The sequence below is a fragment of the Caretta caretta genome, chromosome 1 (genome assembly GCF_965140235.1).
Source record: "Caretta caretta isolate rCarCar2 chromosome 1, rCarCar1.hap1, whole genome shotgun sequence".
Taxonomy (NCBI): Eukaryota; Metazoa; Chordata; order Testudines; family Cheloniidae; genus Caretta; species Caretta caretta.
In genome coordinates this window covers 217,811,497-217,830,225 of record NC_134206.1, presented here as the reverse complement: position 1 = coordinate 217,830,225, position 18,729 = coordinate 217,811,497, and the positions used below count along the sequence as shown (strand labels likewise).

The 18,729-nt window shown below is 45.7% G+C and overlaps 1 protein-coding gene across 1 annotated transcript in view; it reads right to left on the bottom strand.

The window, feature by feature from the left end:
- Positions 1–12,948, bottom strand: part of LOC125623284 (antigen WC1.1) — a 55,227-nt gene extending 42,279 nt beyond the window's left edge. The window contains 3 exon segments of the mRNA XM_075125098.1: positions 3,056–3,092; positions 10,558–10,710; positions 12,880–12,948. Coding sequence (XP_074981199.1) covers positions 3,056–3,092; positions 10,558–10,710; positions 12,880–12,948 — 259 coding nt within the window.
- Positions 12,949–18,729: the final 5,781 nt, after the last annotated feature.

The following is an 18,729-nucleotide window of genomic DNA, read 5'->3' as shown; positions in this document are numbered from 1 at the left end:
CGCTGGAAGGGAGGGATAGGATACAGAAGGACCTAGACAAATTGGAGGATTGGGCCAAAAGAAATCTGATGAGGTTCAATAAGGATAAGTGCAGGGTCCTGCACTTAGGATGGAAGAACCCAATGCACAGCTACAGACTAGGGACCGAATGGCTAGGCAGCAGTTCTGCGGAAAAGGACCTAGGGGTGACAGTGGACGAGAAGCTGGATATGAGTCAGCAGTGTGCCCTTGTTGCCAAGAAGGCCAATGGCATTTTGGGATGTATAAGTAGGGGCATAGCGAGCAGATTGAGGGACGTGATCGTCCCCCTCTATTCGACATTGGTGAGGCCTCACCTGCAGTACTGTGTCCAGTTTTGGGCCCCACACTACAAGAAGGATGTAGATAAATTGGGAAGAGTCCAGCGAAGGGCAACAAAAATGATTAGGGGTCTGGAACACATGACTTATGAGGAGAGGCTGAGGGAACTGGGATTGTTTCGTCTGCGGAAGAGAAGAATGAGGGGGGATTGATAGCTGCTTTCAACTACCTGAGAGGTGGTTCCAGAGAGGATGGTTCTAGACTATTCTCAGTGGTGGAAGAGGACAGGACAAGGAGTAATGGTCTCAAGTTGCAGTGGGGGAGGTTTAGGTTGGATATTAGGAAAAACTTTTTCACTAGGAGGGTGGTGAAACACTGGAATGCGTAGCCTAGGGAGGTGGTGGAATCTCCTTCCTTAGAAGTTTTTAAGGTCAGGCTTGACAAAGCCCTGGCTGGGATGATTTAATGGGGGATGGGTCCTGCTTTTGAGCAGGGGGTTGGACTAGATGACCTCCTGGGGTCCCTTCCAACCCTGATATTCTATGATTCTATGATTCTATGATCTGGAAGTGGTTTGTGTGACCCCTCTAAGAACTCTCCCCACCACCCTCTACCAATTGGGATGGGTTTTGTCAACAGAGGACCACAACAAGAACAGATTTGATCAAAATAGGGTAGGTTCCAGGGCAGAATGAACTGCCCAGCAGAGGGTCATATGACCTCTCTAAGAACTCCTCCCACCACCCTCTGCCAATCAGAGTGCAGCACCACCACCCCATAAGTCCCAGCCCTGGGCAGAAGAGGCCATCCCTTACTAAGAATGTGTGTTGTAGAAATCGTGGAAATGCTGAGAGGAAACATGGACTCCTTCACCACCCCCATGAAAACTTTGGACTTTGTTTTAGCACCAAGGGCCTTCGACCATCCGCAAAGAAAGCGCTACATCAGCGAGAGTTCCGAGGAGGAGGAGGGAGCAGCCAATGGGAGCCCTTTGGCCCAGCCATTGATGGGTACACCAGAACCTGACCCCGAAACCCAGCTGCTCATGAGACCCCCCGATAAGTGTGCTGGCCTCTCGTCGTCCACCCCCTTGGAGGAGGAAGGCAAACGCAGCTCAGAGGAGTCAACGGCGGACAAGGTGAACAGAAAAGACATCGCTCAGGTAAATGAACAATTTAGAAGTAACATTAGAGGGTTTGTGTGTGTGTGTATGTGTGTAATGGGGTTAGAAACTGGTGTTGTGTAAATCTAAAAACAAGCAGTGGGAACTTAAACTTGTTTCTTTTCTGAAAGTTCCTCGACAGCTTGACAATGCCTTTCTAGAGGCCCTGGAGGCCCTGGACAGTGTTGCATCAAACAATGAAGATGGCCTTGTTTTTGCTCAACACCAGTACAAATTGTTAAAGAGGACTCCGAGCATGACGGCTATGAGGAGTTTAAGAGGAGGCTTGGCATGGAACTAACTGAGCCAGTGCCATGTCATAAGCATAAAAAAGTCATACTTTTCTTGTACGCATTGCAGTTTATGCTGTCCTTAATCACTGTCTTAGGGAAAGATTTTCGAAGACTGTGAGAGCTGTGTTATAGACGTGCTAGGCCAGCAGCACCAGGACTGTGTAGCCTGGACTTCAATGGATATCAACTGCAAGCTCCGGGGCTTGTGTGCTGAGCTGTGTTTGGAAAGCTTCTTAAACACTGTTATTGCCATAGGTGATGCTATGCAATGTCTGTGCTGAACTCAAGAATATTTAGTGCAAGGGGTGACCTTGATAAATGCTGTGCAATTCAGTGGAGACCCTGAAGTGTTTTAAAGAAAATGACCAAACTGGAAGATGCCTGCTTATAGCGTTATATTGACCATCTGGTCCGCACAAAAAGTTACAGAACCCTGCTTAAGAAATCTAAAAGGATTAAGGTAGAGAATGGTGAGGGGACATACATGCGATATAAAACTTGGTAGCTGTAAATTTTTTAAAAAATTATTGAAAAGGGCTTTGTGGCTATCTGTGTTTCTGTTAAAAGGTCTCTGTGGCCCTTGAGTGAGCTAATAGTTTTAACGGAGCATCTTGGTTTGTTTTCAAGGAGCTGTATGTCTTTTCAATAAAAAAAAAAAGTTTGTGAGAACTTAGCTCTTGTGTCTTTGTGTAAAAGAGACCCATTTACAGCAAAAAGCTGAAATGTACGTTGTAGAATGTTGTGTGTGGGAGGGGGACCCTAAAAATGTGTTTACTGTTGTAGGCGCAGCAGTGATCTGTATGCTCTCTATGACTATGCTATGTATAACCTGTATGCTCAAAAGGTCTGTTACACTCCCCCCGGCCCCTTTGTCTCCTCTCCCTCTTTGAATACCTGTGAAGTGGCTTTCCCCCTCCCCGTCTCTCCTGGAATGCTTGTGGGATTAAATGGGCTGCTGGAACAGCTGGAAGATCAGAAGAGCTCCCAGGTAGACAAGGTGCCTGGGACTCTAATTAGGCAGCGCTCCCACACCCAATGCATGGACACTGCATGGACACTGGCTTGGGTGGAGTGTGACCAACCAGACGCAGCAAAGTCATCTCTAGTTGCAGGCCATGAGGAGGAGGTTCTTAAAATGGGAAGTGTCCATGTGCTCAGGAGTGTACTCACAAGCTTGGACCTCCCGTGAAGGCCCTTCACCCAGACCGCCTGGCCAGAGGTTCGCCGTGTTGCATTGCATCGTGCCTCGGGAAGACTTACCTTCATCGCACCGTCCATTGCTGCACTGTGGAACACTTACCTTGAAGGATCCTGACATCTCCAATGCCGTGCCTGTCCTGTGAGCATGAGTATGCGGGTGTGAGTGTGACACCCCACCCCCCATCCCTTCTTTTGAGCTTAGCTATCAGTATAATAAACGTGCTGCTTTCTGCTAAATTCTGGGGGGTCATCAGTCCTCCCTAAGCTTACTAGCTGGCTCAATTTTCGGTAACATTTACAATTAAAAAAAACAAAACCCAGGGATGGTTCAGACATGTGTTTGAGTACAAGAGAGCTGACCCACCGTATTGAACTGAATGGTTTTAACCAACTCCCCACGGAATAGCCAGGGTGACTGAGATTACCCACGCCAAATCACAAAAGGGAATGTTTGGGGCAGGGGGGTGGGGCGGGCTAAAATCCTTAAGTATCTATTAATTCAGATTTGTGGTGATCAAATCAACCTGCTAACTACAGACTTTTGAAGTCTGTTTGAAACAAAGAGTTAGGATGGTATAAAAACCTTAATTTTTTTGGAGACTGTCCTCTTTCAACAGAAACTATCTTGAATTGAATTGCTGCTGGACTGCAAGAGGAGGTATGTTCCCTGTTTTTAACTCTGAAAATATATATTATATGTAAGCAGAGTCAGAATGAGCTCTACCCTGACATCTGGTGGTGAGCTGTGGAAAAGGACTTCAGGGGCTGATCTCATTTGCATGGGCACATCCACCCTGCCTAGCATGATGGACTGCCTGCCCAAATGGTCACTTTGGCTGCTGTGGGATCCCCAGTCTCTTTGTTATTGGGGCAGGAGCAATAGAGGGTTGTTATCCTGGTTATGTGAATCAGGGACAGTAGAACTGTACTTGGCATTTTATGATGGAGGGAGTCACCCTCCACTAAGTAGTACTCGCTATGCAAGGGACATGGGTTCCAAAACCCAATGACTTGAGAGATATTGTGGATAGATAGGTGTATTTGTGATGTTCTGAAACACTGTTCTTGTCTTTTTTCCTTCCTTTTCTGCTATGTAATAATAGAATTAATTTTGACTCTCTAGGAGTCTTGTTATATGCTGTAGAGCTGAAACCATTGATACCTAGGTTTAAGCTTTAGATCTACTTTGGGATAGTGGTGCACCGGCATTCAGACTTTCCTGCTATTTGCTAAACTTGCAGAGAGCTGTGTTAAGGGGGGTGATGTCAAGATAAGTTGGAGAGCGAGTAGCAGATAGCAGGGTGTTTGGTGAACAGGCATGCAGAGAGGATAGCAGGATGGCTGGCAGAGAGGCATGTGGAGTGGATAGCAGGGTGGCTGGCAGAGAGGAGTGGACAGCAGGATGGCTGGTGGAGAGGCACACAGAGTGGAGGGGACAGCAGGATGGCTGGCAGAGAGGTGTGCAGAGTGGATAGCAGCAGAGAGGTGCAGCTGGCGGTGAAGACTGCATCAGGACCCCATGGAGAGGTGTGGTACTGGGCCATTGACCCGAGCAGCAGAACATGTAAGGTGCCCCCCATACCTCTCTCCACTTCCACCCGGGCTGGGAGGTAAACTCTGCAGATGAACTTCTGAACTCTGGAGGCTGAAACTGGTCAAGGTCAGAAACTGTGGGTGGGGTGACTTTTGGGTTGCTGGACTTCAGACTCTGAGGGGAAAAGGACACTGCCAAACATACTTGGGGTTGGGTCTTTTGCTCATGATTTGTGTTATGAATCCTGTTTGTGGTGTTTCCCCAACATAATGCCACATTGTTTCCCTCCTTTATTAAAAGGCTTTTGCTACATTCAGACTCTGTGCTTGCGAGAGGGGAAGTATTGCCTCTTTGAGGTGGGTGGTATGAAATTGTCCCAGGTCCCTGAGTGGGGGCTCGAGCTGGTTTTGCATCGTGTTATTGAAACAGAACCCCTAGATACTGAACCTGGTCCTTGTTGCTGCCAAATCAGGTGGGCAGAAGGGTTACATATATAATGACAGGTTTCAGAGGAACAGCCGTGTTAGTCTGTATTCGCAAAAAGAAAAGGAGTACTTGTGGCACCTTAGAGACTAACCAATTTATTTGAGCATGAGCTTTCGTGAGCTACAGCTCACTTCATCATATATATAATATATTATATAATATATATTATATATAATGTCACTCTTTGGCCATGCTGTCCTTACTAAATAATGGTACCTATCTTAATTGCAGTGTGATCTGTTTAGCATAGAACTAGTAACTTTAAGCTGATTTCACCACCAGGCCAAGGTGGTAAAAGCCAAAAACCATTTTTAAAGAAAGTTGTGCTTAATACTGTTAAATTAAAAAACTTCAGGTATTATACAGATTGTACAGGGGGTTGGTGCATTTAGGGAATGATGCAAACTAAAATTTTTGCTTGTTCTTTAACCTAAAGGCCCAAACACACATGGGGGAAAAGAGAACAACCATGTGCCAGCAACCCTTCTTCCTGTGGTAGAAGGTAATTTTCTGCAATTGGCTTTTAAATGCATGTGGGTTTATTGAAAAGTATATTGTAACAAACTGTTGGTTTTAAACTGCTGGGGTTTTATGGCTGCAAGCTGATGGTATGGTGTGTTTCAAACTAACAGTGCTTTTCTGTGCAAAATGGTTTTTAAAAGTTGGTTTTTAAAAGCAGTTTGGTTTTTATTCTGCAAAAAAATGAGATTTTTTTAAATGGGGTTGTTTGTCTTCTTAAAAGAGTTGGCTTTGATATTTAAATTGTTAGTGATTCAGGGGGCTAAGCTAGAGATAAGTGTGGGTGTTTAAAAAGGTATTTGGTTTGGTGTTTTAAACTGCTGGGGTGTGTGTGTTTGTGTCTGAGCCCTGGTCTACACTAGGACTTTAGGTCAAATTTAGCAGCGTTAAATCAATGTAAACCTGCACCCGTCCACATGATGAAGCCCTTTATTTCGACTTAAAGGGCTCTTAAAATCGATTTCCTTACTCCATCCCTGACAAGTGGATAAGCGCTTAAATCAGCCTTGCCGGGTCGAATTTGGGGTACTGTGGACACAATTCGACGGTATTGGCCTCTGGGAGCTATCCCAGAGTGCTCCATTGTGACCGCTCTGGACAGCACTCTCAACTCAGATGCACTGGCCAGGTAGACAGGAAAAGAACTGCGAAATTTTGAATCTCATTTCCTGTTTGGCCAGCGTGGCAAGCTGCAGGTGACCATGCAGAGCTCATCAGCAGAGGTGACCATGCAGAGCTCATCAGCAAAGGTGACCATGATGGAGTCCCAGAATCGCAAAAGAGCTCCAGCATGGACTGAACGGGAGGTACGGGATCTGATCGCTGTATGGGGAGAGGAATCCGTGCTATCAGAACTCCGTTCCAGTTTTCGAAATGCCAAAACCTTTGTCAAAAGCAGGGCATGAAGGACAGAGGCCATAACAGGGACCCGAAGCAGTACCACGTGAAACTTAAAGAGCTGAGGCAAGCCTACCAGAAAACCAGAGAGGCGAACGGCCGCTCCGGGTCAGAGCCCCAAACATGCCGCTTCTATGATGAGCTGCATGCCATTTTAGGGGGTTGAGCCGCCACTACCCCAGCAGTGTTGTTTGACTCCTTCAATGGAGATGGAGGCAACACGGAAGCAGGTTTTGGGGATGAAGATGATGATGATGATGATGATGAGGTTGTAGATAGCTCACAGCAAGCAAGCAGAGAAACCAATTTTCCCGACAGCCAGGAACTGTTTCTCACCCTAGACCTGCAGCTAGTACCCCCCGAACCCACCCAAGGCTGACTCCTGGACCCAGCAGGCGGAGAAGGGATGTGGATAAATTGGAGAGAGTCCAGCGAAGGGCAACAAAAATGATTAGGGGACTGGAACACATGAGTTATGAGGAGAGGCTGAGGGAGCTGGGATTGTTTAGCCTGCAGAAGAGAAGAATGAGGGGGGATTTGATAGCTGCTTTCAACTACCTGAAAGGGGGTTCCAAAGAGGATGGATCTAGACTGTTCTCAATGGTAGCAGATGACAGAACGAGGAGTAATGGTCTCAAGTTGCAGTGGGGGAGGTTTAGATTGGATATTAGGAAAAACTTTTTCACTAAGAGGGTGGTGAAACACTGGAATGCGTTACCTAGGGAGGTGGTAGAATCTCCTTCCTTAGAGCTTTTTAAGGTCAGGCTTGACAAAGCCCTGGCTGGGATGATTTAACTGGGAATTGGTCCTGCTTCGAGCAGGGGGTTGGACTAGATGACCTTCTGGGGTCCCTTCCAACCCTGATATTCTATGATTCTATGATTCTAAAGGATGGGATGTGTTTATGAATGCCATGGCGGAACTGAATGTACCATCTTCCGTCATGGCCAACCTGGACAACAGAGATCTTTTGGAATGCTCAAAGGCCTTGACTGCCAACACGGGGGGTGGATTGAGAAACCGTGACCCCTTTTTTGCGATCTAAAAAACAAAAATTGGTGAAAAGATCCAATTGGCTCAGTGTGTGATGTTTTTCATGTTCTAAAAAAAATATATTTAAAACTGGTAATGTTTTGCTTTAAATAAAACATTTCTATACTTTTTTTTAAAAAAAAAAATCTGTGTAATTTTCTGAATTGGTCATTCTTAAAAAAACCAAAACAAAACAAATATCAATTGTCTTTAAACCCCTCACCTGGGGTGCTTTATTGGGTAACATGGCTATGAAAATCGTTGCAAGATACAAGGGTTTGTTGAAACATGTTTTGAGCGAGGCTAGGCATGCCTGAGAGTTTACATTTTATATTCTTTACAAAATTCATCACCATCTGGTTGTTTTGCACTAAGTTGTTAGAATACAATTTTAAAATCTGGTCAAAAGATAAACCCTTGCTACAATGATGTAAGAAAAACACCCAGTGATAGCCACAGGTGACGGAGCGGGGGTCTTGTAATTGTCTATTGTGAAACACAATGTCAGTGGCATTTTTGTTTAAAAAATTCATAATGCTTCTAGGAAACAACACACAATTTGGGGGATGCCTATATGAGTCAAAAGCTCTCCATGGTTGCGCTCCACCAGATACAAGGTGAGCCAGTGTTTAGCTGGTTGGTTGTGCAGATGCGTGTTGACCACCAAACCTAGTGGTCTCTGAGACAGTTTGCCACAAGGGAGCCAATCACAAGGGAACATCTAAGAAATTCTTTTTTGTGTAAGGGTCCATTGATAAGACACATGAAAGCTACATGGTGTCTATATTCACCTGTAGTCAAACAGAACGTTTCTCCTCTGATTTATCTCTATGATGTTATCAAAAATCCCATACACGATCATCTTGACGGTGACCGTCAAAGCTGACCCAAAACGTATTTCTGCTCTCAGGTTCCCGCTTTTAATCAGGGAATAGTGATCGGCGCATTCCTGGTCGGGAGACAGGTCAAAGGCAAACAAGGTGTCACCCTGTACAAACTCCTCATGGTCGATTAACAGAGAACGATCTTTCATGTGTTTACCAGCCGTCTGTACCAGATTCGTGTATTCTCTCACGCACCGTCCGGCCTCGAAGTCTGGTTGCAGAGGCTTGGCTGGTATCTGTTCACCATCCACATACAAGGCCACAAAATTAATGTCGTAACATTTAAAATGAAAGGGGTTTTTGGTGTAACTTCCGCTAAAGGCATCATTATCCACAAACCCTAGAACAAGCATTTTGGGTAACTGTCCCAAAACAGATTCTCCTGGTTACTGGCCCTTCTGCCCGCGGGGATACTAAACACTTTCATTCCCACATGGTTCATGGGGTATTTAGCATTAGTGGTAAGCAGGGCCTCCATGTGCCCCAGACGGATGCCCGGGGCCACCCATACTTGCTTCACAAAAAGGGATGCTGATACAATGGGGAGTTTAAAGCCTTCGGCCCCATCACCCATTAAACAGAAGGAGTCTTTGCTGCGCGTCAGTTTAATTTTTACATACACTCTGTTCAACAAAAGTTTTTCTTGAAAAAACAGGTCGCTGTGTAAATGACCCAATAGCTCTACCATCCTGCTCTGGGCCATCAGCTTTCCATGCCTCACAAACTCTAGACTCCCGCCATCCAACTCCCTTTCTTCGTTTGTCCAGGAGTGTCTTTGTAAAACAGACCGACAGAAAATTGCAGGGTGAGGGTGTCGTAACTGTAGTTGAGCATCGATTCTATAAAGGCCCTGTAAGGGTATGTGATGTTATTGAAACAAACTGGGACCGTATAGATCACTGTTGCAATCAAGGTCCTGTAGTGGCACCAAACCTTGTATAAAGGGGGTCAAATAAGGTGTTTAAGACAAGGTTATGATTTCCTGGTTATGACTATGCTATCTGTATGCATGTATCATTTTTGTATTTAAAGTTATAAGTATTGGCTCTAGACTGTCTGTATTTTGAACTTGTGCTATGCTTCTGGGTGACACCCCAGACAAGTTGCCGTCAGCACTGCCTAGCCTGCTTGATGGCCCATTAAGGACCATCAGCTATAGAAGTGACCCATTGAGAGAAGGCAGATACACCTTGTGACTCAGCAAGGCATGCAGGGACATGCCTATGCACAGAACTCTAAGGTTTTTCCATGCCATGTGCTGGATAGCTTGTTTTTTGGAACAAAGGAAGCAGAAGCCAAATGGCAAGAGACTATAAAAGGCTGCTGCATCTCCTCCACCTTGTCGTCAATCCTGCTTCTAACCTCTGGAGGAACTTTGCTACACTGAAGCTCTGAACAAAGGACTGAATGACCCATCCAAGCTGTGGATGTTCTCCAGAGACTTGATTTGAGCCTGCAGGTAATTCCATCAATGCTACAAGCCTGAACCAAGAACTTTGCCATGACTGTATGTAATTGATTCCTTTAACCAGTTTTAGCTCTCATCTAAATTTCTTTCTTTTTATGAATAAACCTTTAGATTTTAGATTCTAAAGGATTGGCAACAGCATGATTTGTGGGTCAGATCCGACTTGTATATTGACCTGGGTCTGGGGCTTGGTCCTTTGGGATCGGGAGAACCTTTTTTCTTTTACTGGGGTATTGGTTTTCACAACCATTCGTCCCCATAAAGAGTGGATTTGGCGATACTGGGAAACTGGAGTGTCGAAGGGAATTGCTTGTATGACTTATGGTTAGCCAGTGGGGTGAGACCGAAGTCCTCTCTGTTTGGTTGGTTTGGTGTGCCTTGATAATAAAGGGAACCCAGCCTTGGGCTGTAACTGCCCTGCTCCAAGCAATTTGTCCTGAATTGATACTCTCAGTTGCGTCCTGCCAGAGGCCGCATCGTTACAGGGTGACAGTTGTTGCTTTGGCTTACTAGGGGGTCTCCCAGTGAAACGTCCAACCGGCTAAAAATAGAGGACACTGGGTAATTCACCAGGCCCCACCTCGGTGTCCCTGGCAAGTCCAGTTCCGTCTCCTTCTACAATCTTGCAACACAGGTACAGCAGCATGTTGTTTAAATCGATGCCATTCCCTGCTATAAAAAGTCAATGGGGGCAGACTCTGTAACCAGCCACGTAGCCAGGTGGAGGGAACAGGGGGAGCGATCCAAAAAAAGGGACCACCCGCTACGGCTCGTTTACTCACCCAGCGGTGCTCCGGGGGCAGGCCCTCAGTCGCTCCGGGTATCTTTGGTGGCACTGAGGTGCCGCTGAAGCCCTGGAGCGAGTGAATGTCCCGCCGCCGAGGTGCCGCCGAAGACCCAGAGCGCCGACTGGTGAGTAAGAGGGATTGCTCGCCCTGTTCCCTCAACAGGGGAAAACTGAAAAGGCGCCAAGACATTCACAAGGCGCCACTTGTGCTCAGCGGGGGAGCGGCTGCTGTCCCGCTCCCCCCAGCTACTCCACTGTCCATAACGACCGATAGAGGCGGCATCTCGATGTAGATGCTTTTCTCAATGCTGGTCTGCGTAGGGGCTATTTGAAACAAGTCTAGTTCAGATTTGGTGTACTCTTCAGACCTGCAGTGAACAAAAGCCATGTTGATTAAAATATCTCTCTTTTACCAGGCGGAGAGCGTCTCCTCTTTACCAGGCTTCCTCTTGGACTTTCGCTTATGGCTGGCCCTGCGCGTCAAAGCCCTTCTTTTAAAGGGTTTTGGGGGACCTATGCGTCGTGGGTATGACACATTTCTCTTTCTCTTCCCCCTTTTAATGTAGATCAGCCCCGATCCCTCCTGTGAAGCTGGATTTCCCACCTTCTCCAGAACAGCACGGGAGACATGGCCTACCCCGTCTCTAGCTATGTTTTGAGTGGCGGTTTTTTCATAGGGATTAATAATCTCTACCCCCCTCCTCAAAAGCGGTAAGGCTTTTCGAAAGACGTTATGGAATATTCCGCCCATGCAAGCCCTGTACATCACAGGGGCCCCATGATATCCAGGTAGAGCATATCCAGCCTGAACTCTGGAATAGTTTCTGTAGTTGGTGGGGTCACCATAATTTTTAGGATTGCCAAAATAGTGTTTTGCTTTTTAGAAAAATCCGGGGATGCAGGTGCAGCTTGATGATCACCTTGCCGAAGGGAAATGAGATGTGTTTCTCCTGATCTGTCTTTATTTCAATGGTGATGGTGTCATTGTGGTGTTTACTGACAGGGACGTAATGAGGTTTATTGCTGGTACAAAACATATCAGTAAAATCGATGGATTTAAGTCGAACTTTTCTACCCACAGGGTCATAGTTCATGATTACCTCAGGCGATCCTGGGTGACAAGCCACGGTATTGTTCACATGATCCAGTAATTTGGGTATGGACGAGTAATAACCTCGTCACAGGATGAAACTTCAGAGAATTTGAAGGGTTAACATCAGTGGGTCTGGTACGTACAGTTCTGTCAAAGCTCTGGTTGTAACTCTTTATAAAGTCAGGTAACATGTCAGTGTAGCAAAAGGTGTGATGGGCTGTAAAATAACTCCACATCCACATTTTTAAAGTTCTGTTAAATCGCTCCACAACCCCTGCTTTGACTTTGTTATTAGTAACAAAATGGTGAATGCCATGCTGTTTTATCAATCTGCTTAAATGTTTGTTGAAAAATTCTTTCCCCCGATCGGTTTGTAATTTTTGAGGCACACGACTTTCACTGAAAATAGTTTTAAAGGCCTTGGATACCTCACCACTCGTTTTGTCTTTAAGGCCTAAGGCCCAGTCATATTTGGATAGAATGTCTATCACTATTAAGATGTACTTAAAACCGCTGTTGTGTTTGGAGAACCGGTGCATGTCCGCCAAATCTGCCTGCTATTCCACTTGCACATCTGAAACAATGGTCTTGTTTCTTTTAAAACGTATTCAAGCCGGTTTGTGTAGAGTGTAAGCATCCTGGTCTGAAAGCCAAGCTGTTACCTGTCTTCTATTTAATCTTTTAATATGCTTTTTGGCCACTTGAAAAAGAGGGTTCACCCCACTGAAGCTGCCAACTTCTTTTGGGGGTGTAATATATTTTCTTTCACAGAGCCGTATGCGTAGGTATGACTGTTACTTGTGTCACCTTTTACTAACACGAGTGTGGAGCGGAGACACATTCACATTGACACATTGAAATAAATTTTATTAATCGCTTGGTTTAACACGACCTTTCACAGCCACCTGCAAAAATGGATGCCATGACCTCTACCATTAGGGAGTCTGAGCTGGTTCATTCCTCCATTTTGTTCTTTTTGGGATTGTCCAGATCCCTGTCTCAGGCAGGAGCAAAAATAGCTGACACAGGATAAATTTACCCCCACAGGGCTACCGATGTGTAAGTTCGCAAAGGCCTCTAGAAAGGCATAGTCGAGCTGTCAAGAGATTTTCAGAAAAGAAACAGTGTAAGTTCCCACTGTTTGTTTTAGATTTACGTAACCGTGGTTCCTAACCCCATTACACTCACAAATCCTCTAACATTACTTCTTAATTGTTCATTTACCTGAGTGACATCTTTTCCATTCACCTTGTCCACCAGTGACGCCCCCGAGCCGGGGTCGCTTTCCTCCATAGGGGTGGACAATGAGAGGCCGTCATGCTCGTCGGTCTTCCTCACGAGCCGTTGGGTTTAGGGGTCGGGTTTTGGGGTTGGGTTCCAACATATCCATCAACAGTTGAGTCAAAGGGCCCTCATCGGAACTGTCGCTGATGTAGCGCTTTCTCCACGCAAGTCCAAAAGTGCTCGGGGCTAAAACAAAGTCTGAAGTTCTCATGGGGGTGGTGAAGGAGTCCATGTTTCCTCTCAGAAATCCCATTTCCATGATTTCTAAAACACGCATTCTTGATAAGGGATGGTCTCTTCTGCCAGGCTCTGGGACTTATGGGGTGGTGTTGACGCCCTCTGATTGGCAGAGGGTGGTGGGAGAAGTTCTTAGAGGGGTCACACGACCCTTTTCTGGGTGGTTCATCCTGCCCCAGAACCTGCCCTATTTTGGTAAAATCTGCTCTCAGGGGGTCCTCTGCAGCTGAAACCCATCCTGACTGGTAGAGGGCAGTGGGAGGAATTCTTAGAGGGGTCACATGAACCACTTCCAGATGGGTCACCCCACCCTGGAACTCCCCCCGATTGGTCAAATCTCCTCTCAGGGGTGGTCCCCAGTGGTTGAAAACCCTCTTGATTGGTAGAGGGCAGTGGGAGGAGTTCTTAGAGGGGTCACATGACACACCTTGCTTCCAGCTTGACTCCAGAAGTAATACCCCTAGGGGCAGGACTTCCTGTGACAGGTGGGCGGGAGTTAAGGGGTCAAGGGGCGGGGCTAATATTTCATTGGGGGTAGGGCCCTTATACTACTCATCAATCATCACCATGTGAATTTGATTGTTTGTTATTTCTCCCATATGTAATCCTACATCTCTTCTTGAGTGTTTTAAACTGTCAGCTTTCTGGATCTTGGAGTGTATCTGTGACCTGAATGGGCCTTTGGGTGCTACAATAATATATATGAAATATTTGATTATTAATAATAATTAATATACCGCCTGCTTTATTACCAGGAGGTTGAAAGAAGAAGAAGGCTGCACTAGTTAAAAATAAACCAACCTGTCTAAAAACCAACTTCTATAAAATCTACCTAATTTTGAAGTGTATACATACCCTTAGAGGGGAATTGAAGGCTTTTATTAAAATTATGTATATGATAAGAATGAGTATATATGAGCAGTCAGGAAGTGTAGAAAATTGATAAGGGAAGCAAAGGCATACAAGGAGAAATCTATAGCCAGCAGAATTAAGGACAATTAGAAGCAATTTGTAAAGTATACGAGCAACAAAAAGAATATTAAAAATGGTATCAGTCTATTTACTAGACAGAAATGGTAGAATTATCAGTAGCAATGCAGAAAAAAACCAGAAGTCTTCACTATATATTTTTATTCCATATTTGGGACAAAGTCAGATGATGTAGGCATATCACATAAAGATAAGGATGATGAAGAAGAAACAACTCAGGAGAATGTTAAACAGCAGCCACCATTAGACATTTTAGAATCAGCAGGTCTGGATAACTTTTAACCAAGAGTTTTAGAAGAAGTGGCCAAGAAGCTGTCTGAATCATAAATACTGGTTTTCAGGAACTCTTGGAACATTGGGGAAGCTTCACAAGACTAGAATAAAGCTAATGTTTTCCTAATATTTAAAAAGGCTGAACAGCATGACCTAGGTAATTGTAGGCCTGTGAGACTTACATCGACTGCAGGCAAAATAATAGAACTTCTAATATGGAACTCATTTAAGACACAATTAAATGAGCATAATATAATTAATGTGAATCAACGTGGGTTTATGGAAAATGGATCCTGTCAAATTAACTTGATATCTCTTTTTGGTGACACTACAAGTTTTGTTGATAAATAGCATCATCGTGGTTATGAATTAAAAACTGGCTACCTGACAAGTGGAGCCATTGATAAGTTTAAGGTGCAAATTGCACAGGTCACTAATAACAGATTCCTTACTCAGGGACCTATCTAAGATTATTATCAAGTGATATTGGTGAATCAGACAACTAGAAATAGGAAGATTTTATTTACATTTATTTAAAATCCAAATAAATCCAAGCATAATTATATGAAAACAAATACATATAACACAACACCCCCACAGCTCACATTCTTGAAATCTTATGGAGACCATTAGAGATAAAGATGAAGAGAACAGTAAGTGGAGAGCTCCCAAAGTTGGCAGTGACAGTCTGTTTCCACCATACTGTCATCCCGATGTCTCAAGGGTTGGTCTGACCATCTGTTTATAAAAGGGGTGAGATAGGTGAGATAATATCTTTATCTGCAAACATCTTTTTATACCATTTTCCTCACATCCCCCACAAATCTTTGATTTAGGTCTCCGCCCACTGTCCATATTTGTCGTTTCGGGTCCCACAATTTAGATTCTGGTTGCTAGCATTAGCTCTTTTAGTGTCATTCTTTTTTCAGTGGTTGCAATACATAAATGTGGTTTCTCCATGTTACAAATCCCCATAAATCCCCTAGAAATCCATTATTTCCAGCTTCTGTGGTGTCCTTGTGTATCCCAAGCTACGTATTGTGAACTATTGTTAAATCTTATAACATTAGCTTACGCTGTCATGCTAACTCCTTTCCTACATAGGCTGTCATGACTACTAAGAGACCCACTAGGCCTCAGCTTATTGTTAAGCCCTCCTTAGTTGTTACACAGATTCCTATGTAAACCTACTAGCAAGTCTTGCATTACAGCTCTAATAGCTTCTATTTTACGATCTTCAAGCATTTGAATATGCTTTAACACGTAATATATAATCGAATCTTGCACACTCAGATTAGGTCAGTGTAACAGGTCAACACAGGTCTCAAAATGTAACTGTATACTGGGATTTATCATTGAGTGGGTGTGTTTCCAGTGGGGTCCCACAGGGATCAGTTCTTGGCCTTATGTTATTTAACCTTTTTTATCAAAGACCTGGGAAAAAATAAAGTCATCTCTGATAAGGTTTGAAGATGACAAAAGACTGGGGGAGTAATAAACAATGAAAAGGACAGGTAATTGATACAGAATGATCTGGATCACTTGGTAAACCGGTAAAGCATATAATATTATTTTGATATGGCTAAATGTGAAGTTATTTTTCTAGGAACAAAGAATGTAGACCATGCTTATAGGATGGGGGACCTTTGCTGGGAAGCAGTGACCCTGAGAAAGACTTAGGGTTGCCAACCCTTCTGGATTGGCCAGGAGTCTCTCAGAAGCGGGCTCGATTTCCTGGAGGCTACTGAAGCTGATCCAGGAGATTTTAGGTGGCTAAAAGTCCATCAATGCAGCGGGGCAGGCAGTCTCGTAGACAGGGGCACGGCCAGGGGGTTCTGCACGCTGCCCCAGCCTGGGGCACCAACTCCACAGCTCCCATTGGCCGGGAACTGTAGCCAATGGGAGTGTTGGGGGCAGCGCCTAACAGGCAGGGATAGCGCACAGAACCACCTGGCCGTCCCTGAGCCTAGGAGCCAGACATGCCAGCCACTTCCGAGAGCCACCTGATGTAAGCACTGCCCAGCTAGAGCCTGCACCCCTCACCGCCTCCTGCACCCCAACCCCTTGCCCCAGCCCTAAGCCCCCTCCTGCACCCAAACTCCCTACCGGAGCCTGCACCCCTCGCCCCCTCATGCACCACATACCCCTGCCCCAGCCCTGAGCTCCTTCCCTCACCCAAATTTCCTCCCAGACCCACACCCTCTCCTGTACCCCAACCCCCAGTTTCAGCCCTGAGCCCCCTCCTGCATCCAAGCTCCCTCCTGGCACCCACATGCCTCACTCCCTCCTGCTCCAGACTCAGCCCAGAGCCCCTCCGACACTCAAAACTCCTCGGCCCCACTCCCCAGCCCATAGCCTGCATCCGCTCCCATACCCCAACTGCCTTCCATAGCCCAGGGAAAGTGAGCAAGGGTGAGGGAAAGCGAGTGACAGAGGGAGGGGAAATGGATTGAGCAGGTGTGGGACCTTAGAGAAGGGGCAAGGCGGGGGCAGGGCCTCAGGGAAGGGGCAGGGCTGTTTGGGTTTGTATGATAAGACATTTGGCAACTCTAGAAAGATGTGGGGCTCATGGTGGATAATCAGCTGAACATGACCTCCCAGTGTGATGCTCGGGCTAAAAGAATTATTGCTCAGATGTATAAAGAGGGAAACAATGAGCAGGAGCAGGGAGGTTAAATTACTTCTGTCGTTTGCACTGATTCTACCACTACTGGAGAAACTGTCTCATTCTGGTGCCCAATATTTAAGAAGAAATATCAAAGAACCTACATTGCCAACAGATCGAGGGAAGTGATTATTCTCCTCTATTCGGCACTGGTGAGGCCACATCTCGGGTATTGCATCCAGTTTTGGAACCCCCACTACAGAAAGGATGTGGACAAATTGGAGAGAGTCCAGCGGAGGGCAACGAGAATGATCAGGGGGCTGGGGCACATGACTTACGAGGAGAGGCTGAGGGAACTGGGCTTGTTTAGTCTGCAGAAGAGAAGAGTGAGGGGGGATTTGATAGCAGCCTTCAAATACCTGAAGGAGGGTTCCAAAAAGGATGGAGCTAGGTTGTTCTCAGTGGTGGCAGATGACAGAACAAGGAGCAGTGGTCTCAAGTTGCAGTGGGGGAGGTCTAGGTTGGATATTAAGAAACACTATTTCACTAGGAGGGTGGTGAAGCACTGGAATGGGTTACCTAGGGAGGTGGTGGAATCTCCATCCTTAGAGATTTGTGAGGCCTGGCTTAACAAAGCCCTGGCTGGGATGATTTAGTTGGGGTTGGTCCCTCTTTGAGCAGGGGATTGGACGAGATGACCTCCTAAAGTCTCTCTATGGTTCTATGATAAGGGGCTCTTAAATCTTGCAGACAAAGGTATAACAAGATCCAATGGCTGGAAGTTGAAGGGAGATAAATTCAGGCCAGAAGTAAGGCACTATTTTTCAATAATGAGGAGAATTAACCATTGGAACGACCTACAAAGTTCAGTGGTGAATTCTCCATCATAAGTAATTTTTAAACCATGATTGGATGTTTTTCTAAAAGTTAAGCTCTATTTCAGACAGGAATTCATTCAGGGAATTCCAGTGGCCTGTGTTAGGTTGGTCAGGCTCGATGATCACAATGGTCCATTCTGGCCTTATAATCTATGAGTCTATGAATTGTGGGCAGGAGACAAATGTCTATAATCAGTGAAGTTCCAGGGATGAATCTGCAGGTCATATTTCCCACCTCTTCTCCATGAAAACAACAGGTGACAAGAAAATGGGATTGTCGCAGAATGACAAGCCCCTTAAAGGGGAAATGGGCCCAGCCCCACCTGTGACACTCTCCAGGTGGGGACAATGACAGAGGGTCACATGACACAATCTGGCCTCATTTAGCCCAGCAGCATGGGCAGGAAGGGGGAATGGCAGTGGTAAACGGCTGCAGGAACTGCAGAAAGCAAAAAGCTTCCTGCAGGAGACCCTGAAAAGGACTCCTGCTAGGTCACGCTGGGAGTGACCTGCCAAGGCAGAGAAGAGGCCAGGCTCCAGGAGAAGCCCTGGGTGTCAGGCTGTGGTAAGGAGTAAGAAAATGTTTGTTTAAGTAGAGTGTGAAGCCCAGGAGAGTGCAGGAGACTGTTTCTGTTTGTGTTGGACTCCCAGTGGGGAAAAGCCCAGAGAGTCCGTGCTCCCATGAAAGTGAGAAAAACTTGAGACTATTGCCGAAGGTGGTGTTTATTTTGAACTTTGGAGTATCCTGAATGGGGCTGAACTTTGAGAGTGACCTGGCCAGAGGGCTGAGCAACGTGAATTCCTGGG